This window comes from Aspergillus multicolor (genome assembly GCF_047715735.1).
Source record: "Aspergillus multicolor strain CBS 133.54 unplaced genomic scaffold BDW74scaffold_25, whole genome shotgun sequence".
NCBI lineage: Eukaryota > Fungi > Ascomycota > Eurotiomycetes > Eurotiales > Aspergillaceae > Aspergillus > Aspergillus multicolor.
Window position 1 is genome coordinate 173,420 of NW_027395976.1, and position 24,480 is coordinate 197,899.

The 24,480-nt window shown below is 52.2% G+C and overlaps 9 protein-coding genes and 1 non-coding gene across 10 annotated transcripts; 6 read left to right on the forward strand and 4 right to left on the reverse strand.

The window, feature by feature from the left end:
* Nucleotides 1–11: 11 nt before the first annotated feature.
* BDW74DRAFT_181032 (uncharacterized protein) lies at nucleotides 12–420 on the reverse strand (the record flags this gene model as incomplete). The annotated part of the gene is made up of 2 exons (XM_073729899.1): nucleotides 12–46; nucleotides 99–420. The coding sequence occupies 2 exons, from the start codon at nucleotides 418–420 to the stop codon at nucleotides 12–14; spliced, it is 357 nt and encodes a 118-aa protein (XP_073580910.1).
* Nucleotides 421–1,367: 947 nt separating this feature from the next.
* BDW74DRAFT_169671 (DUF1772 domain-containing protein) lies at nucleotides 1,368–1,988 on the forward strand (the record flags this gene model as incomplete). The annotated part of the gene is made up of 2 exons (XM_073727031.1): nucleotides 1,368–1,437; nucleotides 1,528–1,988. The coding sequence occupies 2 exons, from the start codon at nucleotides 1,368–1,370 to the stop codon at nucleotides 1,986–1,988; spliced, it is 531 nt and encodes a 176-aa protein (XP_073580911.1).
* A 122-nt stretch (nucleotides 1,989–2,110) lies between these two features.
* On the reverse strand, nucleotides 2,111–3,678 carry BDW74DRAFT_158744 (uncharacterized protein). The gene is made up of 2 exons (XM_073725361.1): nucleotides 2,879–3,678; nucleotides 2,111–2,776 (listed from the first exon to the last, which is right to left on the reverse strand). The coding sequence occupies exons 1-2, from the start codon at nucleotides 3,108–3,110 to the stop codon at nucleotides 2,211–2,213; spliced, it is 798 nt and encodes a 265-aa protein (XP_073580912.1). The 5' UTR covers nucleotides 3,111–3,678; the 3' UTR covers nucleotides 2,111–2,210.
* Nucleotides 3,679–6,256: 2,578 nt separating this feature from the next.
* On the forward strand, nucleotides 6,257–7,753 carry BDW74DRAFT_186949 (glycoside hydrolase family 27 protein; the record flags this gene model as incomplete). Its single annotated transcript, XM_073731356.1, has 1 exon — nucleotides 6,257–7,753. Exon 1 carries the CDS (start codon nucleotides 6,284–6,286, stop codon nucleotides 7,751–7,753), a length of 1,470 nt encoding a protein of 489 aa, XP_073580913.1. The 5' UTR covers nucleotides 6,257–6,283.
* A 1,069-nt stretch (nucleotides 7,754–8,822) lies between these two features.
* On the forward strand, nucleotides 8,823–10,313 carry BDW74DRAFT_169674 (flavin-containing monooxygenase; the record flags this gene model as incomplete). The annotated part of the gene is made up of 2 exons (XM_073727032.1): nucleotides 8,823–9,989; nucleotides 10,092–10,313. 2 exons carry the CDS (start codon nucleotides 8,823–8,825, stop codon nucleotides 10,311–10,313), a joined length of 1,389 nt encoding a protein of 462 aa, XP_073580914.1.
* Nucleotides 10,314–12,733: 2,420 nt separating this feature from the next.
* BDW74DRAFT_169675 (uncharacterized protein) lies at nucleotides 12,734–13,862 on the forward strand (the record flags this gene model as incomplete). The annotated part of the gene is made up of 2 exons (XM_073727033.1): nucleotides 12,734–12,771; nucleotides 12,887–13,862. 2 exons carry the CDS (start codon nucleotides 12,734–12,736, stop codon nucleotides 13,860–13,862), a joined length of 1,014 nt encoding a protein of 337 aa, XP_073580915.1.
* A 34-nt stretch (nucleotides 13,863–13,896) lies between these two features.
* BDW74DRAFT_158754 (flavin-containing monooxygenase) lies at nucleotides 13,897–16,019 on the reverse strand. Its single transcript, XM_073725362.1, has one exon. It carries the CDS (start codon nucleotides 15,859–15,861, stop codon nucleotides 13,975–13,977), a length of 1,887 nt encoding a protein of 628 aa, XP_073580916.1. The 5' UTR covers nucleotides 15,862–16,019; the 3' UTR covers nucleotides 13,897–13,974.
* Nucleotides 16,020–18,345: 2,326 nt separating this feature from the next.
* Nucleotides 18,346–19,727, forward strand: BDW74DRAFT_169677 (uncharacterized protein; the record flags this gene model as incomplete). Its single annotated transcript, XM_073727034.1, has 2 exons — nucleotides 18,346–18,761; nucleotides 18,815–19,727. The coding sequence occupies 2 exons, from the start codon at nucleotides 18,346–18,348 to the stop codon at nucleotides 19,725–19,727; spliced, it is 1,329 nt and encodes a 442-aa protein (XP_073580917.1).
* Nucleotides 19,728–21,251: 1,524 nt separating this feature from the next.
* On the forward strand, nucleotides 21,252–21,322 carry BDW74DRAFT_t163. The gene has a single exon. It is a non-coding gene; the product is annotated as a tRNA-Gly (tRNA).
* A 275-nt stretch (nucleotides 21,323–21,597) lies between these two features.
* BDW74DRAFT_186953 (uncharacterized protein) lies at nucleotides 21,598–24,081 on the reverse strand (the record flags this gene model as incomplete). Its single annotated transcript, XM_073731357.1, has 4 exons — nucleotides 23,719–24,081; nucleotides 23,538–23,645; nucleotides 23,156–23,487; nucleotides 21,598–23,080 (listed from the first exon to the last, which is right to left on the reverse strand). Exons 1-4 carry the CDS (start codon nucleotides 23,779–23,781, stop codon nucleotides 21,598–21,600), a joined length of 1,986 nt encoding a protein of 661 aa, XP_073580918.1. The 5' UTR covers nucleotides 23,782–24,081.
* Between the last annotated feature and the right edge of the window lie 399 nt (nucleotides 24,082–24,480).

Below are 24,480 nucleotides of genomic sequence, written 5' to 3' on the forward strand. Positions count from 1 at the left end.
CCGTTGTCTATTCACAGATCTTCGCCGGTAGGCTCGGGGTCATTATCTAGGTCAGTATGAGCACGAGCCCCCTCAAATATGGAGATTAGGGCACGTACCTGGGTGATATCGACAACTATCCTCCTGATTCTCCGTAACATCAAACTCCTCCTTACAATTCCGACAAAACGCGTACCGGGCAACTGATCTTTTGACTCCGCGTGGTTCTGGCTGCGACACCGTCGTTTCTTCTCCTTCCTGATGGACGATGGGTTTCTTGCTGTTGTCGACGAGACGGTCTTTCGCAGCTTCGTCGCGAGCTTCAGGGACCTGCTCGCAGAGCGATTTCAGGACTTGGCGGAGTTTTGTCTCCAAGAGGATGTCGATTGCGCTCTTGAGGGCGTCTAGGTCTGCCGAGGTGGTCGACTTTGCGCTGGCCATTTCACTTCTGAGGGTCCGATTTGAGTATTGAATCTAGAAATCTGCATAGAACTAAATGCGGGGAATTGATGTGAATTCGTTTTCTTCTAAGGTTGGACCTGTCAATCCGCTGGGTGCGGGATAACGCGTCGCGTCGGCGCGCTCAAAATTGAGTCCATTTACACCTGGGGAAAGCTGATCAGTACGAGAAGGTGAAAGGTAATCCATGGGATCCATATCGTCGGCTTGTCTCCTTCAAGATCTAGTAACCTAAACACGGTGGCGCGGATGTGTAAAGAGTCGTGGAAGAAATTAAGCGTTTCGAGTGGCGCGGTCGCCAAAATATATTTCTGCCACTTTTCCAGATGGGTAGGGAAATCGCCTAATCTATCGAGGTACTTCGCGCTTCAATCCAGAAAATATATCTAGCTCATCTTGACAATGTTGAGAGTTGACTTTCCCAAGTAGGAATCCATCCCAAGCCGCTATAGCCAAGTAAGAAATCACTCCAGTGAAGCCATGCAGATATATGGCGGCAGGAACAAGTCAGCGTCAGCGCCTACAAGCTCCGATCTCAAACCTCCGCTGAGCCCTCAGATCCACCCGAGTCCACTTCCACGAGCTCTCCGTTCCAGATCTGACTCACTCACAGCGATTCCACGACCGGGAGAAATGTGGCCGACCACCGTGAGAGAGACAGTCGGCGAGCGTGTCAGTCTCTGATGCAAAAAGCAATTTTTTTTTTAGTCTAATTGAAGTGGTATAAACGACCGTCTAGCAAGAATGGGCTGATCTCGCTAGAGAATGTCACCCGATAACAACATCCCTTACGTCACCGAATTCGGCCCCCACCAGCGCTGTCCCTGGCTTGGCCCAGCCTGTCCAGAGTTAAGGTTATAAGAAGCTCCATGGCTCCTGATCTCTCTCCAGAATTCAGCAAACTTTCCCACAAGAAAACTCAACTCAAAATGTCCCAATTCCCTACACCTATCCGCGTCGCCCAGGCCGTCGGCCTCACTGGAGCCGCATACTTGGCTGGTACGTCACGTCGCACAACCTCAACGGCAGCTACTGCAGCTGCAGTCGAATCGCAAATTAGGTAACATAGCATACTAACGGCATGCCCAGGAAACATCTTCGCCTACAGCTACGCCACAATCCCGGCCCTCGAAGCCTCCGCACAAAAACACTCCGCGCCCGCGCCCCTCCTCGCAAAACAGTGGAGCGAGCTCTACGCGCGCGGCAAGGCCCAGAACCCTCCCATCGCAGCAATCACGGCCGCAGCCTTCGCATATCTCGCGTGGTCCGTGCACTCCGGCAAATCGGCGGCGCTTGAAGTCCTGGCGCCCAAGAACGCGGTGTACCTGTATAGCGCTGCTGCTGCGCTGACGGTTGGCATTGTGCCCTGGACAATCTTTGCGATGACCAAGACGAACGATGCGCTGCATGAGCGTGCTGCTGAGATCTATGTTGCGACGGAGAAGACGGGGCAGGAGGTTAAGGAGTTGTTTGCGCGTTGGAGGGTGCTGAATGCGATTCGGGGTGTTCTCCCGCTTGTTGGGGGGTTAGTTGGGTTTGCGGCTTTTTAGATACCCGTCTGCCTTGTTATTTGTGTGGTGATGTGGAGTGGAAGTGGTGATGTATGAATGTATTGACTAACATAACTGACGTGGATATTATAATGACATAACTATACTATATACTTAAGAAATTCATAGTGGCCCTTCATGGCCGCACCAACTGCATTCGACCAGCCCAGCTCGACCTTCTATTACCCCATACTCTCAACCCATCAATCTTCTTTTCGTCTCCTACTGCAACTCCGCCGGCCCATGCTGCTCCCTCGTCGCCGGCAACTCCTGCATCTGCGCATGCGGCTGCACCTGCGGCTGGACATACCCCTCTTGCGCAGCACCATGGTTCGCATCCGCATAAACATTAGCCACATGCTTATCCTGCTGCGTCGGCGCAAACGCCTCCATGGAATTCGGCTCAGACGTAGGAACCGGGGACCCGCGCTTCCGCCGCCGCAGGAACCAGAACGCTGCGATCGCGCCAAGAACGAGCGGGATGCCGACACCAAGACCAACACCTAGTCCTACGCCGAGATGACTAGAGCTCTTGGCGTCGGAACTCAAGTCCGCGTCGGAGCCATCTGTGGGTGTTGCTGTGGAGGTTGTCGTCGATGTCGTCGTGGATGTTGATGTTGTGGTACTAGAAGAGATAGAGGTACTCGTACTCTCGGGCGAAAGACTGGAGACCACAAACTCCACCGCCGCCATCGAGAACGTCTGCGTCGAGTTGTTGCAGTCGCAGCCGCCGTACCCCGTGCAACAGAATGTCTCGTTCCCGCAGGCTGTGACGCCGTTTCCGCCATCTACATTCGCCACTTGTTAGCATCGCATCCAGTCATACGCATAACCCCCATCACCTCCTCCAGTTCAACAAGCATATATCCACACGGATACGGAGCACGTACTGCGTATACTAGCACACTGCGTCGGACAAGTCGTGACATTCCCGTCAATCCAGTCCTGCACGGAGCACGTATTCTGCCAGAGTCCCATGTCGCCGTCCTCGATGCGGCCGCAGAGCCCGTTCGATGCGCAGTACTCGCCCTCGCCGCAGCATTGCGCGGGGTCTTCGTCCTGCGAGCACGGGATTCGGGTTACGTCCTCGTTGCCGTCGCGGTCGTAGCATTTGGCGGCCATTTTTGCTTGGTCTTGCAGTCGATTGTGGAGGTTGAGTTTTCGTGGGGTGGCGGGAGGTGAGTGAGGCTGCTGTTGGTGGGAGACCTCCGAGCGGGATGGAGCGGTCGATGCTGAGGAAGGTGGACCGGATCGAGAAGAGGTTTCACGGTAAGGACAGGGCCAGGGGTGCAGGTGGTGGCAGCGACAGCGACAGGAGAAAAGATCAGAGCTCAGTCTGACAGGAGAAAGTCGGGGGAAGAGGGCGAGGCTGAGCGTGACTCGTGAGAATTCTGGCAGGATGCGGCGAAGTCAACAAGCCCGGCGCTTACTCTTCTCTGCATCTCTTCTTTGGCTGTTTGACTCTGCAGTGGAGATTAAGCTGAGCTGTGCTGGGGAGTGTTGATCGTGATACGCCAAGTCGTCTAGCCCAAGTGGAGAAGCGGTTGGGGGCCGAATCGTCAGGGCTGTCAGGTGCCGATAATGGAGAGAGAGAATTTTGAGGGCAGATTTTGAGAATGGAAAGAACTTACTGATTTGCATCTTTGGGTGTTGATGAACAATATTTCTGACTTATTATCTAGAGCTAAAAGATCTGGGCATGATGAGGTTATACCTACAGCGCCTTGTCAGGGGCTTAGGGCCGCGCTAGCTAGGGTCCTGCAGCCCCAACTCCGCCACCAAAGGGTCTGACCGACTCTGACGGGAAACCGTCTCCAATAAATTTTCGGCATAAATTCTGGATGGCTTTCTAAGCGGTGCATGGGGCAAACAATGCCATTGTTTATGCTTGCCCGTGGTTTATATGGTGCCCTCCGTTGCATTGCCCGTCATCTACCCGTACCTATAGTCCAGTTGGTGCCGTCTAAGACCCTTACGCAAGCCCTCAGCCCTACCTAACGTCTTCGGGCCAGACGTAAGCTTGAGCGGCGTGCATGGCACTTTATAAGCAAGCTAGAATCTAAAGTCATGTTTTTTTCTAACCCATGGCCTAGCACGGGCAGGGGACATCATTTCTACAAGGTAAAATTGAACTCTCCAGTACCATATTGTCCTTGTTTACAAACACAATACTATGCGAATATCTTTGTTCATATGTCCAGACGCTTGTATACCGTTAAATGACCTCAGAGACGCAATAACTATGGCAGGAGTGGCAGCCGTACTAGCTACGTCACCCGATACTCATAGCAAACTGTCAGGCAAACGTAAACGCGAGCGCCGCATTTGCCGTGACATGATTTCACGCCAAACCCGACCGGCACCACTCATAGCAGACATGGTGAATATGCTCGTTCCCAAGAGGACGGGAGGCGCGGATGACAAGGTGCAAGGATCTAGCGGCGCTAGAAGTAGTAAGGGAGGTAGAAGGCGCAGCCGGATGCGACAGGCATGACGAGCAAGCTCAGGATGGAGATTTTGTCGAGGTCCATGACGCCGATGGGCTTCCTAGAGAGAGCGGAGTAGGTACGAGGGCATGAAAGAGGGGCCTTGTGCTTGCTTGACCCCGGGAGGCGGGACGTTAGGCGCCGGTGGGAATTAGGGTTTGGTGGAGGCTTCCGGAAGCTCAGATTTTAGGGCTTGCTTGCTACTTAGACATTTGTATGTGGGTGTGTAGGTTATGGTAAGTGCCTAGTCACTGTATTCAACCGTGCGAAACAGCATGATGCACCTAATGCCGTCGACGCCTTTACACTCAATAGAACAGCACATCCTCCCGAAGCCTTAGAATTACTCAAACGAACCTTCATGACTTACACTACCTAGATAAGAACAGAACGCACAGTCCACAATACCTACTAAGTGTAGAATGCCATTGACGAGCCAGGGTGCCCAGCTAACCAATTCGCTAGCTCGTAAACGACGACAATCCCTCAGGCTGCGGACAGATTAGTCCATAGCGTGCCCGACGTCTATACCCTGATCGCGCTTCTTTGGAACTGGCCATTGCAGGCGAGGTCGGACGTTTAGCGGCATTTTGCGAGAGGAGGGTTAGGGCGGTTCTTTTGAGCCGATAGGGGGGACTGGCGATAACAAGAATGGCAATATCAGAGATTCAGGTGAGTTCGGAGAGGACTGAGGGCGTCGATGGCCTCGATGACTGGTCATTTGGGAGGAAAATACCGGGTATGCTTTTCTTACTCCTGGCCTCTGGCCTGGGCACTCTTTCTCCTGCCCTTATAGGTGGACTAACTGGCCACAACGAGACCCCACTCCGGGCAAATTCCATGCATGCTGCCGCACGCGAAGGCGAAATTGACTTGGACCTCGTAATCATGCATGATGCGCTGCTGAACAAGGGCTTTGAACAAGGGCTTTATCCTCACAGCACAATGCAAGATTGAAGCACTACTGCCTCTGCACTCCTTGGCCATCCTCTGCAAATGCACCAGCAGCTGTTGATTCACTCCAGACATTCATCTATACTTAGACCCACCGTACCATAAGGAGGAGCTTTCCCGAGCGCCTGGCGGGCTCGCCCATCAGCACTTAAAGCAATACCCCTGCTAGGCAGGTCAGCAATGTGCATGAAGGCCTGCAACGGTTCAAGACTTGGCCAATTTGGATTACGTACGTAGCGTCCGCCCCGAGCGTGGCGTGAAGATACTAGATTGAGTTATTACTATTGTTTTGGGGCTAAGTACCATACTATTCAAAGTCAAACAGTACCAGCATATCATATGTACCACTCCTACCTACCATACCTAGTCCGCCCCTCTCCTTGTTGAACAAGGTAGCTAGAGCTCCGACCAAGCCGCGTCAAATGCGTTAAAGGTTCGGTTGAGGTTGACAGCAAGCAGGCCCAATTTGAGAGCTAGAACCAGCTGGTCTACGTAGGGTAAATCAAGCGGCGATAGACCAGTGGCAGTGCAAGAATCCCGCCACTAAATTCTCGTTCGAGGGTGTCTCTCGTGCTATTTCCGTCGGAATCCGGGGTAAGTGTGTATGGTAAATTCGGGGGTCGGGGAAATACAGATGGGGCAAGGTTAAACATTGGAAGCTCCGGTGCAGGCTGATTTCCGTCTTCAATGCTCCGAAGGGGGCGCTCTTGGCTCTCCTCACTTAGTAGACTACTTTGAAGGTCAAGTATATATAGATAGGTAGCTGTATCTCCAACCTCAATAGTGTTCGAGTTGCTGTTTTGAATAGAGAAAGAACCAGTCTTACAACTCATCTGAGCCTTGGAACTCGTCGCCATGCTGCCGCGTGCTTCTTTGCTTTCTCTATTTGCTGGCCTTGCCAAGGGTGCCAGCGATTGTTATCCACTTGCCCCAAGCACCACCGGTGACTCCCTGACGATTATCAAGAATGGCGAGACGCCCAATGGGTTTCTGAACGCGGCCAAGGGCTGGAACTCCTGGGGAGTCCAAGCATCCCCCAGGACCACACCAAGCTACCCCATGTCAATATACCCCCTTGTCAACCAGGAGTTCATCATAGAGCAATGCACCGTCCTTGCTGACCCCGACATCCTAGCCGCAGGCTGGGATCTCTGCAGCGTCGACGGTGGCTGGTACAGCTCTATGACAGACAACCACGGCCGTCTCGTCTACAACAGCACCCTATTCAACATCCCCAAACTCTCGGATTATCTTCACAGCCTAGGCCTCAAGCTAGGCCTCTACAGCCAACCCGGTACCCCCTGCGAGGCCGCAAACAAGTTCATCCACGGCACAAACATCACCGTCGGCTCCACTTTCAGCGGCGACGAGGATATAAACGGGAACTGCTACTTCGACTACACAAACCCAGACACCCAGCTATACCACGACTCCCTCCTAGCCCTCTGGGCATCCTGGGGCGTCGACATGATCAAGCTCGACTACATCACCCCAGGCTCGATAATCGGAAACGCAGGCTACCCAGCCGACACAAGCGCCTCGGCAACCGCCTACCACAACGCAATCGCCAACAGCGGGCGCCAGATCCGGCTCGATCTCTCTGCAAACCTGTGCCGCGCCGAGCCGTACCTCTCGATCTGGGAAGAAAGCGCCGACAGTATCCGGGTGGCCGTCGACATAAACAGCTACGGCGCCTCCGTCTTCGTCGGCTTCTGGCGCATCCAGCAAACGATCGAGAACTATAGGCAATACGTCAACCAAATCCTCGCGAAAGGCGCAGGGAGGCGCATGATCACCCGGCCGAATCTCGATAACCTCTTCGTCGCCAACCCAGCCAGCGTCACCGGCGTGACAGACGCGCAGCGCATCATGCTCATGAGCTTCTGGATCGGGTCCTCCTCAAACCTCCTCCTCGGTTCTGACATGACGAACATCGACGATCTAGGCCGCCGCCTCCTAATTTCAAGTTCCTCCATCGCCGCAGCCAAATTCTGCAACGGGTATCCCATGCAGCCGCGCAACCCAGGCTCCGGCGGGAACGAGGCGCGCCAGCTGCAGGCGTGGCTGTCGGGGCCTAGCGGGTCGGGCGAGGCGTATGTGCTGCTGACGAATCTGGGGGAGAACTTGGGGCATGGGGGGTATGTTACTACGGATTCTGGAGTGGTCAATATGTCGATTTCGCTGCAGGAGCTGGGATTAAAGGGGAGGGGGTATACGGCGAGGGATGTGTGGTTTGGGAATGTTAGGACTGTTGCCGAGGGGGGAGGGCTTTCGGCGGTTCTTGGGGATGGGGAAGCGGCTTTTTGGCGGTTGGTTCCGGTTTAGTGGGGAATTAAAAGGGTTCGAGGGGCTTGGTAGGAGGTGGGTATATGGGAGGAGTGGGACGCATCCATGGATGGCTACGGTACCAAAGCTGAGGTGGTACTGCTATGGTTAGTACAGGGAATCTTATCTATGCCCAGTACCATGACATACTCGGTTCAATATTGCTCCAAGAGAGTCAAAGACCATATGCATAGCTCAAGCGACAGGCAAACTATGGTACGAAGTACAAGGCGTGGTTCTTCAGATACGGATTAGGGCTTGTTGAAGTTCCTCCCCGGCCTAAGCCCAATATTGGCACGCCGTAGATAACATCCGACCGGTGGCCCTGTTGTCCATCTCGGCTAAGATCACTGATGGCGGCCCTGAGCCATTGCTTCAGGTTGAACTGGCCGGATTGCAGATCGAGCGAGGGATCATTGGCGGCAATGGTAGCGAGGGAATCGGTGGTTCCTGGAGTCGATTGACGCCGTGAGCGCTGGATGGCAATTCTCGTGAGGGTCTCTACATCAGCTTGGTTGATGAGAGTCATTGGCGCGTCGATCGAGCCCTCGTGAGATCCAATGTCTCATCTTTCTCAGAGCTTGTATCTGATGCCATGGAGCGTTGTGGGAGTCAAATGAGTGCCGAGAGCGAGAAGATACTGAACAAGGTCAAGTTTGCTGCAGAGAAGCAGGTATTGGCACAAGATATATTGCTTTTCCGGCGTGAGATTCCCCTGATAAGTAGATGTAGCCGGAGTAGTTCTGTGCCTGCTCTGCTCGCTACCGTGTCATCTGTGAATAGAGAAAACAGTCGATATCGTGCAATCGACTCACTGCTCCTCGAGCTGTATTCCAAGATTATAATAAACAGAGCATTTTCCGTGGCACTGGACTAACCAAAAAGTCTTCTGAATACTCATACGAGCGAACATTGAAACAGTTGTCTAAAGATCTTGTTCACGGTTCCCGGTACGGAGTATGAATAAGTCCAGCCGGTAATACCCCCAAGCCACCGCGTTTCCCCAGAATCGCCTAACATATCCCGTCTTTCGCTGGTATACTAGTGCGGCTACCATCCATTTCCCATGATGAACCACTTTTCACAGACAAGTCCCGCTTCAAACCCCCTGAATGTAGACGTTGTGATAATCGGCGCCGGGATCTCGGGCATCAACGTCGCGTACTATCTCCAGACCAACGGCCCCCCGGGCCTCTCATACGCCATTCTAGAAGCTCGGAGCAATCTAGGTGGCACCTGGGACTTATTCCGATACCCGGGGGTGCGGTCCGATTCCGACATCCACACGTTCAGGTTCGGGTGGAATCCCTGGGTCCGCGAGACTGAGGCGCCTCTAGCACCGGGTGGCGATATTCTAGAGTATCTCAAGGAGTCGTCTCGAATGCACAGGATCGACAAACACATCGTTTTCAATCGCCGAGTTGAGTCTGCAGACTGGGACAGCCAGCATTGTCTCTGGAATCTCGATGTTGCGGTAGCCGACGCCTGCGGGCGCCGCGAGGTAGTCCAATGTCGGTTCATGGTTTTGGCCACGGGTTATTACGACTACGATGAGCCCTTGGATGCATATATACTCGGACTGGAATTATTTGATGGGACGGTTGTCCACCTGCAATTCTGGCCGTCCAATCTGACCTACGACAGCATAGAAATGTTGATCATCGGCAGCGGTGCAACGGCCGTGACGCTTCTTCCCTCCGTGGCCGACAGAGCCAAGCACGTTACCATGCTGCAACGAAGTCCAACCTATATTCTCCCATTGCCCATGCAAGACCGGATATTGCGGGTCCTGAGAGCCCTCTTTCCGTCCAGTCTCGCCGCCACCATCAACAGACTGCGCTTTGCGGTATTCGGCTACCTCCAGTTTCTCCTCTGCCGGCTTTTCTCTAACGCCGCGAGATGGGCCTTTAAGAGGATCGTCACAAAGCAGCTCCCATCCAATGTCAAGTGGGATCCGCATTTCAACCCACGCTATAACCCATGGGACCAGCGCCTCTGCGCCTGTCCTGACGGGGATTTTTACGCTGCGATCCGGTCAGGAAAGGCTAGTGTAAACACTGGTGTGATTCAAGAGATCACGCGCGATGAAATCCGGCTGGAGTCAGGTGGGGTCTTGCATCCGGATATCATTGTGACGGCAACGGGGCTGAAGGTGAGGTTTGCCGGTGCGATCAAGCTATCCGTTGATGGCGGCGCTATCGATCCGTCGAAGAAGTTTATCTGGAGGGGCACGATGGTGCAGGATATACCGGATTTTGCCTTCATTATCGGCTACGCCGGTGCATCCTGAACACTCGGTGCTGATGTTGCCGCAACGACGATTATCCGGGTTGTTCAGCAGTTGAGGAGAAAGAACGCTTCGTATGCGGTGCCGCGTCTCGAGAACCCGGAGTCGATGCCGCGGCGACCTTTATTTGAGCTTCCCTCGACGTACGCCCGAAACGCGAGTCGGATTTTCCCAGTTGGCGGCGTTGGGCACTGGAGTAAGAACAGGAACTATCTGCTTGATATTCTTCGAGCATCGTTTGGCGATATCTCTTCGGGGTTGGAGATGCACTGAACCAGGCTGTCACGCGCTCTTTACTTCTTCGTTGGAGCACAGTGGTTTTCAACCCTCCATTTCCATTTCAATTAGTGCATTGTATGTAAACAGAATCTCCAAGTCCATCAGTGCGGGGAGACGTTATTTAAATGTACCCTTCTGACCGCCTCCTTGCTGTTCAGCTTTCTTTCAACAGAAAAACCAGCGGGCTTGGAGTGTGCAGGGATGATAATGGGGCTATACACAGGTTCATAACAGCGTAATCAACTATATTGATGGTGCAAGCGCCGAGCGAGAGTCTCGGCGGCGCTTAAACGGGATATTGGGTTTTTAGACGGGGTAGATGCTGCCTCGAGTGCACTGGCGTTGAAGCATCGGCCCAGGCTAGATTGTATACCTGCGCCGCTGGTGGAGTTTTCGTGCAGATTGGGCTAGGGAAGCCGATGCAGGCGCTGCCACTGCTGGGTATGTGCTAGAAGGAGACGGTGCTGAAGACGGCGTTCCGGTATGAACCGCGTGACTATGAGACTGCACTTGACCTGTTGGCTGAGGGTAAGGTGGCTGTCACTCCGCTGATTAGCAGTGTTGTGCCCTTTGAGGCGGCGGCCGAGGCTTGGGAACGGACGGGGAGGGAGGAGGGGATTAAGAATTTGATCGAGGGGGTGAAATGGTGTTGACACAGCCTTGATGCCCACAAGGAGTGAGTTCATGATGTCAAGATCTGCAGCGTTCATCATATGCCGCACTTGGCTGCCTTCAAGGCTATTGTTGACTGTTGTTAGGGTTAAGTATAGGTATCAGTACCATGGCATATGATACAAGATCAGTGTGCTTTGAGGATCCTCCAGCGGCCAAGAAGCGATCATCCAACAGCTTCACTTTGCATAGAGCAAAAAAATCAGACACTGAAAGAGCTTGGAAGCTTACCCAGCCCTATATGCTTGCGCCCTGCGCCTTGTCCCTGGCTAGGCCCACTGCAGCCGCAGCATAGCCACGGTTCATCATCAATGGAACGGCCGCCAAGTGTCAGCGCAAAAGCCTTGTATGGCTCGATAATTGCTTGAAGAATAACAATGCCTTGTCTCTGGTGCATATTTCGAGAATCGCTTCCTGCTTTTCATAGAACTTGGCAGAAGACTGTAGCGTTGATGCATCTTCGGCGTCTCCGTCTCGAGGTGGATTTTATGCAGTTTATGCATATTCGCGGCCCCATTTCGCTGCTTGTGTGGTCCGAGCGGAACACTTCAGCTTCCTTACCTCCGTTCCTTGGGCCGTTTTCAGCCCTGCAGTTACGGAGTCGTTGGCATCTTTCGTCCGAGCTTGACTGTCTATCCCACTTGTACACCGGGGCATAGCAAACTCCGACTTCGAAACCAAACCACGTGAAACGAGGAAGCTGCATAACTATACCACGTGTTCCCGCTTATTACGCGGCCTTACGGTACGGCCTTTAGATCTGTCCGAGTCCGACTCCGACTCCGGTTCCTTAGCACTACAAATCTGCTCCCTAAGCCCGTTTATGTCCCAAGATTTGAGTGTACTATCGGAACCGGGTGAATCGGTGAATCCGCGTATCGCTATCCATTGATATTTTTGGACCGACCCCGGTAATCCACAGTTTCAGCCTCAGTCCGACAAATTTCAAACAGCAAACTCTGGCAAACTCTCCTGTCACGTTCCAGGCACACTCATCGTACTCGTATCCGACCGTCCCAGTCCCACTGCCAGCGAACAGCCCAGGCACCAGCAAACGTTCACTCCGTACTACTGTTACAGATTCCCCAAACAGCAAGAAACTCGAACACGAGCACGAACTCGACCTTGGCCTTGGCCTTGGCCCGATTTCAAGCAACTGTGATCCGGAGTTTGACAGTCTTAAAAAAGAAAAAGGAACAAGCTCATCTTACTGCGCACCCAATCAGACGCCCTCGCATCTTACACGAATACGAACGGCCCCGTTACAGGGCGCTTGGCATCCTTAGTGGCATGGGCTACGAGGTGCTTACCGGCTTTGTCTGTGATGTTCGTCTGACATGCACAGCTCAGGATTATTCGGTCAGTCGGCGATTCGGGGATGGAGGCGGAGTTTGCAGCTGAGATCCGCGATGGAGTCGATGGAGGATCCATCTAGTCTAATTCCTTTATTAGGCTTCCATATTCAATTCATCGACAGCTAGTAGATGACTATAAATACTCGAACGGCCCCGTTAGATTACACCGTCGTTGGCTCGCCCGTAAGGCTGATTTAGTGTCGTCACATCAAGTCCATCAAGTCAGTCATTTGTTTGCCCCAGCTTGGCTGTGCTGCGCCCAGGGCTGGATTTGTTGCATTTGACGTCGACAGAGGGATATAAGTCGCTTATCCCTCCTTTCAAGTCTGCTTGCTGTTAACGACATATTTCTATTGCACGATTGAGATCGATATCAAGACCATCAAGATGAGTAGATCGAAGGACTCTCCCGCCGCGGGCTCCAGGTACGACATTCATGATCTCCCTCCGCTCCCCTTCCCCACACTAAACATCTGCCTGTCTCCCTCCCCTCCATCCTCCTCAATTTCATCGCTCAAAACATACTAACTTGACTACCAGTGCATCCTCAAAACCCCAACTCTTCGCCCTCGCCCACCCACCCCCCAAATCCTCCAAGCAAGGGCCTGCCAAATCGCCCCGCCTGCGCCTCTCCTCCCGCCTCCTCCTCCAAATCCAACAATCGTCGCGATCGCGCGCAATTCCAATCCTCGAACTCTACCAGCCGTCTACATTCGGGAAAACAATAACGAATGAAAATGGACACGGGAGTCGCAAGATCCACGGGCGCGATCTGTACCTTACCATGAGCGAGATGTATACGCATCTCAAGCGACAAAATCAACAAGGGCAAAAGAACGGGTATGAGAACGGGTTAAGCGTTACGAAGCCGCGGTCTGGATCTGGAGGGTCGACTTCTACAGCGGGGGCTAGTACTCGGAGGAAATCAAGGTCTAGCGGGGATAGTTCGGGCGATGAGAGACAGGGCCACGGCGAATGCAAAGCAAAGATCCGACCACGGAAGAACGACAACACGAGCGATGAAGACGACGTCGTCGCTGTCATCCACACATCGCCCAGATCGTCAACTGCGAACGCAAACGCCGCCGCGGAACTCTTCTTCCCACTCACGAACCAGACCTGGACTGCGACGTCGCATGGCTCGGGACACTACCGGTTCGCCAGCGAGGGGAATAGTATTGCCTTCGAGTGGGAGAAACGCCCGCCTTCACGATCGGGTCCATTCGCCGCGGAGAAAGCGTCCGCAGACGAAGGCGACCGGTTTGTGCTGAGTGTCTCGGACACGACGTCATTGCCAGCCAAGAGGCCTTGGCTGGCGCAGCTGTCGAAGCGCGGGGTCCATGTTGGGGGCTTGGAGCCGTGGCGAGATGAGCCGGGGATCCGGGCGCTGATCGACGGTGACGGGGCTGAGTATGCGGGGTCTGGGGGCCAAACTGGAGGGCAGGGCGCGGGGCTGTACACGTTGATCTTAGCGATGGGGGTGTGGGTTGCTAGGGGGGAGGGGTGGGTTAACTAACTGATCTCGTATCAGATTATTTTAGGGACATGATGTTGGATAGATTTCTCATTTAGCGTATACCCATTTTGAATCATCACTATCACCGCTCAATCTACGATCCTCTATGTCGTCATAGTTTATTCAATCCCTTCTCTGCGCCTACAATCTGCAGCGCCAGCAACAGCGAGTAATACCGACCCAGCGCCAGATTCCCGCCCATGAACCAGAAGCCTGGGTGGCCCGTCTTCTGCCAGATTGTGCGCATTTCGCCCTCGGCATCCAAGCCCCAGACACTGTTCACACGGTCCGCGACCTCGTCGCCAAAGATCCGTCTCGTCTGCGTGTGCATGTTCTTGTACCCCGTTGCAAAGATGATCTCGTCCGCTTCTAGCTCGGAGCCATCGCTGAACTTAAGTCCATTTGGAAGGACTTCGGCGATCTCTTGTCCTTGCTTTACCTTGATCTTCCCCTCTGTAATCAACTTTCCAGCGCCAACTTCGATCGTGTATCCACCACCGCGTTGCCAGTATTTCATCAGGAGACCTGCATTGTCAGGGCCCATATCGACTTTAAACCCTGCTTTCGCAAGACCGTCCAGCAACTCCTTGTCATGCTGATTCTGCAACGCCGTAATCTTGATCTGCTGCGCCTTGAACTGTTCCGCAGGGAGACTGTAGAGAAAGAGATCGGCGTCATTGATCGGGGGCCCATTCTCCTCGTACAGCCCCTTGAGTCCGATGTTGACGATTGCCGACGAGGAAATCACGCAGGTTGAAGAGCGCTGGACCATCGTCACCTCGTATCCCTTCTCATAGTAATCCTGCGCAATATCATGAGCAGAATTACACGATCCAACAACGACCGCTTTCCTCTTCTTCCCTCCATCTTGACCATCAAGTTCCGTCGCCCCATCAAACTCAGAACTATGGCAGATCTTACTCCCTTTGAAACTCTCAAATCCTTTGAATCTCGGCAAGTTCTTCTCCCCCGAGTGTCCCGTCGCCTGAATAACATGCCTGGGTCGGAGAACTCTCTTCTCACTTCCCCCATCAACACCTCTAACAACCTCGACCGTCCACTGCTGATCAGCATCACTCCATTTCACCCCCTCAATATTGGTAGAAGTCCAAACATCCAACTCCAGAATCTTCACATACGCCTCAAAGAACTCCGCGAGTTTATCCTTCGGCGTAAAGACCGGCCACGTCTCTGGGAAGGACACATATGGCATATGGTCGAACCAGACGGGATCATGGAGCACGAGCTGGTGGTACCGTCTGCGCCAGTTATCGCCGATGCGGGTCTCCTTGTCGATGACCAAACAGTCAACCCCGAGCATCTTAAGGCGCGCCGCAATTGAGAGTCCCGATTGACCTGCGCCGACGATAAGCACAGTCGGTTGCTTGTCGTTGGCAAGGTTGAGTGAGTCGTTGCGTCGGTCTTGCCAGTTTGAGCGTCCGGTAAGCTCGCCGTGCACTGCGCCAAAGGGGCGGCGAGTGTTAAGGCGCTCTTCATTTCCGGTGAGTTCCTGCAGCACGGTGTAGAGGGTGTAGATTGACCATTTCCCTTCTTCTGTCTCGGCGAGACGGACCACGCCGCGACCGGATCCGAGGGAGGTTTTGAGCGTGATGAATAACTGGATGCCGAGGACTTCGCCGTATGCGTCGATTGCGGTGACTTGGGGCGAGCGGAACGGGCTTGTGGTGTCGAGCGAGATCTTCACTTGCGATAGTTTCTCACTCGGTATTTCGGCGAGGAGGGATGAGATGCCCTGTCGCCCCTTTGCGGTTCGGAAGTCCCATGATAGGCAGAGGTGGTCGCGCCAGAAGCTGCCTTCTTGCAGGAAAATAGATGCTATGCTTTCGCTGTTGGAAGATGAGAGAGCATCGTTGAGTTTAGAGATGGTAGAGTTAGCGATGGCGAGCGCGTCGATGGCTTCCTTCGGTGTGGTGCAAGATTTGGGAAACGTTCCAACGGGGGTATTAACCGAGCCTGCCTCGATCTTAGATGCGGACATCTTTTTTGTCCTTCTTTAAATACTCGCTCGCTGAATAGATGATCAAGAAGACGGGAAGAAGAGTGTTGTGTGGAAAATGAGGGGGAGGGGGATATTTATAGTTCACTACCCCGCTTCTTCCCCCAGTTCCTTCTGCAATTGAGTTTCAGCCAGAGGGGCACGCGAGCATGATTGTATAATCGTGAATACTAATCACAGGTCATAGACGCAGAGTATGGAGTAACCCACGCATCAATCTAGAGAGCCATAAATCTGCTAGGGAGTGTCTAGACTCCCACGCCCCGCCAGCCTGAGCCACGAAATGCCTGAATAGGCTTAGGCAGGTGATATGGTGCATACCTTGCAGAGACGATCTGGCCTCGGAGATTCCATTTCCGTCGCTGTTGGGGTAGAGACGCCTACCTTGGGTGGGATTTGGGAAGCAGATAGCATGCCCGGGCTTTCAGATCTTAGGCTCGGGGGCAGTTTATGGCTTCCACCGGCGGCAACCGTTATGGGGTAAGGTATTATATCTTGCCTTGCCGTCTTGCTTTAACCGCGAGGTATGCGCCTCACTAGGGATGACAATGCAGTAGAAAGTGCATGAATATCAGTACAGCTAGTGGAGTGACAGTCCGACTTCATGTCCTGCTGCCCAATTCTGCTCTCTGGTATTCGAGCGAGTTACTTCGCATTTGAGGTCTTAAAAGGTTTCAGCTAAAGATAAACTTTACTTGGTATCATGAATATTCATATACATCAATATTCCAATTGTTTTTTCATGATTCTACAGCTAGAATGTGAGAACCTGTGAAATCAGCGCAGAAAGTGACAGCTATTGATGCCGTTTAGGCTGCACTTCTAGCCATACATCTCAGCGGTGAAACAACTCCTTAATCTTTGCGATTCGTTGGATCATGAAATAACTGCATGGCAAGGCCTTGAAATATTTGGTAATGGTGCAAAGAAATTCCTTCCGATATTCGCCAGGGCGAAAAGTTTGGGTGCGTGATCTAGACATAGTTAATTCATTTTGTTGATTGGCCTTGATTTCACTGTATGGGCACTTTTCCTCTCCTATACGATCTTGCCTTAACCGATGAAGCTCATGTGCATTTGCATCAAAGTGCACCATCTCAATCTCTCAGGTATAGTCTTCGTCCTTCACCCAGAATGGTCAAGGTACGTCCAGATAACGGTTGTGCATTCCAATTAGGCCGCTGTGGCCTATTAATCTTTCATCTGTTATGGAGAATTGACGGCTGCTAGCCAGGTTACGAGAGGCCAATGCTCAAAGGTTTAGTTTTGGATCACGAGCCATAAGGCTTTGCCCAACACTAACATTCGAATGGTCAACATGCTGTGAGAGAGGAATCCTGAGCCTGACGTTGGTGGGCTCAGCGACTAACTTATAGACAGTGTGCTCAAACCAGCTGTCAGTACACATAGTTTTATATCGGGGCATATCCTGCCTAGGGGCCGAACTCTCTCAGCCATCATACTTTTTCTCATTGAGGAGACAATTTGCGCATTGGTACCGCATTGTCAAGCGTTCTGTTTCCAGATCAAGTGTTTACCGAGAAGGGTAAAGAACCGAGGATTCTGACTTGCATATATGAAGGATTAGAAATGCCTAATCGAGGTCATTAAGCCCCAGTAAGCTATAATGATCTGTACAGTGACCGTAGGTATGGAGATACCTCCTTTAATTCAGGTCGTTTCGCCTTCGGCCACTCTACCACTAGGTAACCTGTATCAGAACTGAATGTAGGAAAGAGTCTATATTAACCGACATGTGATCAACATCAGAACGAGACGGTCAAACCAGCCGCTGATGGGGAAGGAGAGATATGAAGCTACAGGCTCTGAGCCGTCGACCATGGTCTATAAGCTCTGCCCTGTTTTAAGTCCTCTACTTCCACCTATTCTGACGTACAGGCTAAGGTCGTGACAAAAATGCGAATCAAACACAGTGCACTGACTAGCTCACTACTGCCCCAAGCACGGAAGCTTATATATTTGTATCTATTGTCACGGGGCTCATGACGTCACTGACCTTAGGTTTTACATTCACATTCGGTCTGAAAGACTAATCACCTATGCTATCAGTACGTACTGTGATAGACTTAGGATTAAACTTACTTCAGAAACCCAAACCCCCACCGTATCCTTTCCCTAACACTCCTGACAGCCACAGTTTCAGTTATTACCTTCAACCGCTATAATGGGTTCCTTTACCACCCGTTGATTATAAGCAACATCATTGGCCAAATTTTGCCATGTTTGCTGCACTTCCGACACAGCGCTTCCGTACGCCCAATGATTGGATACCAAGCCTGTCACAAGAGTGGGAGCTGTGATAAACAATCTGATTAGTTAGTTAACTGATGCCCACCATCATTAGTAAGCCGGCCCGTTCAGCGATTCATAAGACAGCTCATTCCTGAGACCAGCATCTTGCCAGTTGTGTGCTTCTCTCTCTCCCCTTTTCAGGGCCCTGTAAGAATGGCAGATCCCATAAGCCTTGCTTCTGGGCTACTAGCTCTCGCCACTTTCGCTTTCCAATCAAGCCTTAGTCTGTATGACATGGTTAAAAGCTTTCGCTCACATCCAACACGCGTGCGTGAGCTTTTGGAGGAGCTTGAAGCCTTAAGTGGGGTTTTGGGACCGCTTGTTGATAACGTCCAGTCCACTAGTGATACGGACCTTTCTGCGCTCAATCTTCCATTATTACGGTGCGGCAATGCATGCAAAGAATTTGAGCAAGAAATCATGAAATGTGCTAGTCGGTCTAACGCCACTCGAACAAGCTTTCGCGACTGGGCAAAGTTGAAGTACATGGGTGATGACATTGATGGTTTCAGAAGAGTCCTAGCAGCGTATAAGCTGACCATTAATATCGCTCTTACGGATGCAAATCTGTAAGTCACTAATATAAGCCTTGATGCTTTCTTCCTCTTAACTAATTAGTCAGTCAAAAATCTACCATTACCGCGGAAACCCTTGAAAATTACGAGATTCTTATCGAGACTGCCAAAACCGATCTTGAGACTCATCTTGAGGTTATCGACGAGAAGTTAGAGCTTATTTTGAGCAAAACTATGCCAGGATCTGATAAAGCCTCACTGGAAGTTGAGCAAATAAAAGAAGAGCGGTTGAGCACGGAGAAATGTCTTCAGATATGTGCTCAGTTGTCCGAGCATATCAGTCAGATTCAAATTTCGCCCGCGAGCAATGGCTCTCCTCGCTCATCTAACCCGGAAGCGTTATCCGAAAGGCTCACTAGTACGGGTTTGCAGGAATGCAAAGAGAGCCTTAAGCATACATCCGCAAAGTTGGAAACGCATATGCATAGTCTAATCGATCGATTATTGAGTAAATCCGCATCGGCATCCGCATCGGCGTCACAAGAAGAATTGACTGATCTCGCCCGGCTGCGAGATGAATGGAAAACGACTCGGCAATGCATTGATATCTGCTCCAAAGCAGACATCCATTTTAAAGAAGCCATTACAACTGTGGACAACTATGCTACCGGTGATGCTATCCAGTTCATGGTTTCAACTGACGGGCAGGTTATCCACGGTAAAAACCGCGGACTTGGGTGGAGGTCAAGACAGGTTGGAGGCCACCTTAATGACACCTCCCTTCAGCAGTTATCCAGAGATTTTACTACCATAAACATTCACCGCACCACAAGTGATGACTTTTCCTCATCCAATATTACAACCGCAACTGCTGCCGATACGCTCTCGAGCGAATCCTCTTCAGAATTTGATAGACGATATGGCCCAGGGTCTCAACTCACTCCAACATCCACGCCGAGCATAAGCGGACCTTGGAAGGGCTCAACCGACAATGGCCCTAACAGAATATTCAAGGGTTAGGAAACGGTTAGTTCATGATCTTTCTTTCCATTCTGGGCCAGCACTCCACGACCGTTCACGTCGTCCGGTAGTTGCAGTCATGTGAAACGCAGCTACGAATCAAATGACTTTTCCGACGGTCTGATATTCCACTACGTCATGATACATGGTTCAAGCCAGTATGGACGTTTGAGCTGGATTGAGTCGGATGAGTTTATCGACTGCTCCAAGCGCCCTGACTCAGTTCAGATTTATGATACGTGTGATATTTGGGAAGTTTCAAGTAGACCTTGTTATTTGTTATTCATTGCAATTCTACCCGGAAGTGTATAATGATTTTATTGGTGTGATCCCTATGGCCAGGGCACTGGGTTCCCGCAGACCATTATTATATAGTATTGCCTTTCTCGCCTCCTTTCTCACCACCTGCTCTACCTCTGACGGATCCGACCGATTAACGATGACTTCGTGTGCCGCCCTCTAAAACCGATCGTTCCCCCAGACTCGGAACACGATAATTATAGGATAAGCATTCGCCTTGCCTCACTCGGCCGCGCAACTCGCGCTGGCCAAGCGAAGATCCGAGACGTGAAATGATTGCTTTGCTTCCCCTTACTATGGGTTGTCGCACGCAGCACCGTTGAAGCCAGATCTTGGAACTTTCGGAAGGGACTGGCTAACCGAGCACTGGCGTATACTTTCAGCTGTTTCCGATCGTGCTTGGTATCTCCCTCATCACTCTTAACAGCCTAGAGCAGTTGTGCCAGAGACGTTACAAGAGTCCGGGTCACTACGAAGTCCTTTATAACTCATTAGGAAACTGAAACTACCTTTGTTAATCCCAGCGTTAATGCATTTATTGATAGTGGCCCTGTGGAGTAAGCCATTGTAGGAATGCGCGTTTTGGATGGGGTCCGTTCATATCTGTTGGCAATCGTCTGCGCCTTAGCGAGGTCATACAACTAACTGATAGACACCATCCCAATCGTTCTCCATTTCCATCTTCGCTCGTAGACGTGGAGCGTGGCCTTGATCCTCCGCCAAGTGGATCTCCTCTGAGCCTTTTCCGTCTCTCGGGTACTGATTTTCCCAGCAGAGGTGGAGTGTTCAGCAGGACCTTTTTACCTCGAGAATCACTTTTTACCGCTGTGACCGCCCACATTCGTTCGAAAGGTTTCTATATATCTGAAGGAATTTTGGGGAAGTGATGATAATACGGTATATGGAGCGGCTGTCCCTGAAACGGTGAAGCCAGCCCCAGACGGGAATTCACAGGTCCTCGCCTTAATCAGGGAATCCTTGAAAATAAGCGAGGTGAGCAGAAATATATTCAGGGCACTAGGTAGCGACGGGCCGACGGACTTGCACAACCAAACCCACCGCTCAGCCTCAAGCCAACCGATTTACTTTCTGTGCCCACCGATCTCAAAGCCTAACTTCAACAAGATCTTTATTACCATGGATCAAGCACCAGAATCCGGCGATGACAGAAGAGTATCAAAATAGACACATACAACGAATTTAAATAAACTTTCTCAACAAGAAGCATCATTGGTCTAGTGGTAGAATTCATCGTTGCCATCGATGAGGCCCGTGTTCGATTCACGGATGATGCATCGCATCTTCTTTTTGCTTTTTGATTTTTTCCTACCGATGCCCGCAGTAGATCGCTACGGAGCACCGTGTCGGGGCCTTTACATGAACAATATCCTCGATGCGTGGAGTTTCGTAATACTTGGCTCGAGCCTGGCGCGGACTATGTACTCAATCTATACCATACGTATATCGCATCCTAAGCAACCTGAATTCAATAAAATCAAGTGGCAGAACGGGGTATCATTCAAACAAAACAACATACACAAACCCAACCCAGACGAAAAAGACCATAACATCACCTCCGCACCCCCGCAAACCGACTCTTCCACCCCCTCCTCCCAAACCCCAGCGTCTCAAGGGTCTCCGCCTTCCCACCCCAAAGCCTCCCCTTTCCAGACTCCCGCCGCTGCGTCGGCGGAATCCAGAAATGCGTGACACCAGCCCCAATGACCATACACGCACTGAAAACAATGAGCATATACCCATGACGCACCGTCTGCTCCTCGCCAGGCCCAGAACCAAATTTATAATACGCCGAGAGCAACTGCACAAGAATACTCCCCAGCTTCCCTGCACCCGCCGAGATCCCGTGGCATGTAGCCCTGTACCTTGTCGGAAAGATTTCAGCGGGGATCATATACGTCGTTGTATTGGGTCCGAAATTAAAGAGAATCTGGCCGAGGACGTACAGCGTCACGGCGACGGGGCCTTCCTTGTGCACGGTTATGAACATGCTCCCGAGCGCGATGAAGTGCGCGGCTAGTGCGAGGAAGCCGTATTTCTGCAGTGCGACGCGGTCGAGTTTGTGGATTGTTAGTAGCATTAGCACGCCGCCGACGAAGGAGCCGATGTTTAGGATTATCAGGCAGTGTGTTGATGTGTCGCGGAACATGTCGTATATATCGGTCTTCCCTGTATCGTCTGTCATCCAGGGTGGAGAGGGGCCGGAGATGTTAAGGCTATCCCAGGTTTTGGCGAGGAATTGGGGAGAGCTTAATCCGATGCCGTAGAAGCCGAAGTCGAGTAATAGCCAGGAAAGGGATGTTGCGAGGAGCGTGCGCCAGTTTCCCTCGTGCCAGAAGTACTGCGTGATGTCGGCTTTTGTCAGCCGCCAGTGGGAGTTGAGCGTTGCGGGTTGCAGGAAGGAGGAGCCGTTATCGCCCACGTATTGGCTGGGTGTGTGCTCCGTGTAAGAGTGCGCGTAGTCGTCAACGGACATGGAGCAGATGGTTAGGGTTCCTGACTCGGGTGCTGCGATGGTCGTGCCTGTGCCTGCTGTTGCGGGAATGGCGGGCGCGGGGAGAACGGTTTCGTTCCATGGCGCAATGAGGTTGATGTCGTTGAATGGGTTATTGTTCATACTCGAGTTTGGCGGCGAGCTCATATTGAATCCTCCTGGACCGGGCGTCGCAACTGAAGCCGACTGAACATACCCCATCTCCACCTCCGGCGAGCCCATACCCGACACAGGCGCCGGATCACTAAACAGATTCGTCGCGTCGAACTCAGCCTGCACGGGATCATCTTCGATCTCAAGTAGGAACCGCGGGCTCTCAGGGATGAGGAATCGAAAGAACGTCGCTATCACGCCCGGCACGACGCCGATGCCCACGACCCACCGCCACATTATATCGACGGTCCGCGTGATATCGTCGTACCCCTGCTTCTTGCTCACGATGACAACGATCAGACTGACAAGGTTTCCGGCAATCTGACCAAGCGGCTGCATGAAGAAGACGGATGCAATCATGCGTGCGCGGTGTCGGGTTGGCGCGAACCTGCCAATCTCACATTAGCCTCTTCGCCTTCCAACTGTCCAACCACATAGCAAACATAGGTAGAGAGAGATTTACTCAGACGTAATAACCGCACTTAACGGATAATCCGCGCCAACCCCAATCCCCACAATAACGCGCCACCAAACCAACCACGCAAAAACACTCATACTCCCATGCGCGCCATCACTCGACATCGCAACCCCCAGCGTCGATGTAATCAGCAGCGCCAGCTCAACACCATACATCTTCTTCCGCCCGTTGCGGTCGGCGAGGTATCCGAAGAGGACTTGGCCGAAGAGCGTACCGGCCAGCGTGGCGATGTTGATGCAGGTTAGGCGGAAGGAGGAGGTGTCGTCGTGCCAGTAGACGTAAGAGATCATTGGGAGGGCGATGTTGGAGGCGAATAACTATTTCTGTTAGGTTGAGGGAATAAAGAAAGACCAGGGGTTGAAAGTACGGTGTATCCGTCCAGGAAGAAGCCGACGCCTGCGACGAGGACAACGACCCATTGGAAGGACTGGCGGTCGATGGTCTCATAGATCTGGCGGGTGCGGACGTGGCGGTCCTAACTCACGGCACCTCATCAATACCCTAATCCTCTTTTTGTTATGAAACTGGTTGAAGGTGGCAGGGCTTACCTGCTCATGCTCGAAATCCCGTGCGCGATCGGTCTTATACAGCCTCGTGCGGAATTTACTCATCGCGAATATCGACCCGACCAAACTCCCCAAAGAGCTCAGTTTCAATTTCAGGTACAGGATCTGATCTTAAGCAAAGCCTTGGTAATTAAGAGAAGGAACGACAAGAAGGCTTGTCAGGCGAAGCATCAGCCCGTCATCGACGCATGCCACGGCGGGGTAAGGTATAGCAAGCCAAGAACGGAACGACAAGGTGTAGCACAGTATGCAGAAGACAAAGAAAGAGAAGACAGGACAAGACAAGAACAAAGATTCGAGAAGATTTCTGGAAGAGGGACCGGATGTCAACTGCCCTGCCCTGCCCTGCCGAGACCAAGTCAGCCCACGGCGCTGAGCCCACGCTTAGCCAGCCTCAAGCTCGAGCTGGAACCATGGTGCGCCGCAGATATAGCTGTTCTTAGACTTGCCGAGTCATAGCGCGACCTCGTGCTCGTGCTCGTGCTCGTGCTGCCCTGCGTTGCGTGGCGGGACCTTATGCCCGCAGCCCATGAGCCGATGCAGCGGGGCAAAGCCAATTTGAGATGAATTCAGAGAGCAGAGAACAGTGGGGGTACATCGGACATGACTGAATCCGCCCCTCGCTCCGACGGCCCAAGCAATCAAAGAGGAGGAGAGAGGAGTGCAACGATGCGCAGTGCAATGAAAGCCCGGTGCCCTCCGATAAGCCTGATTGGCCCCAAGTCTAAGTTAGCTCCCGGTCCC

Coding starts and splice junctions, on each gene's coding strand:
- BDW74DRAFT_158754 (XM_073725362.1), bottom strand. CDS start 15,861: ATGTCCGCATCTAAGATCGAGGCAGGCTCGGTTAATACCCCCGTTGGA.
- BDW74DRAFT_158744 (XM_073725361.1), bottom strand. CDS start 3,110: ATGGCCGCCAAATGCTACGACCGCGACGGCAACGAGGACGTAACCCGA. Junction 2,777..2,878: donor GCAGTGTGCTAGTATACGCA/GTACGTGCTCCG, acceptor TGGCGAATGTAG/ATGGCGGAAACGGCGTCACA.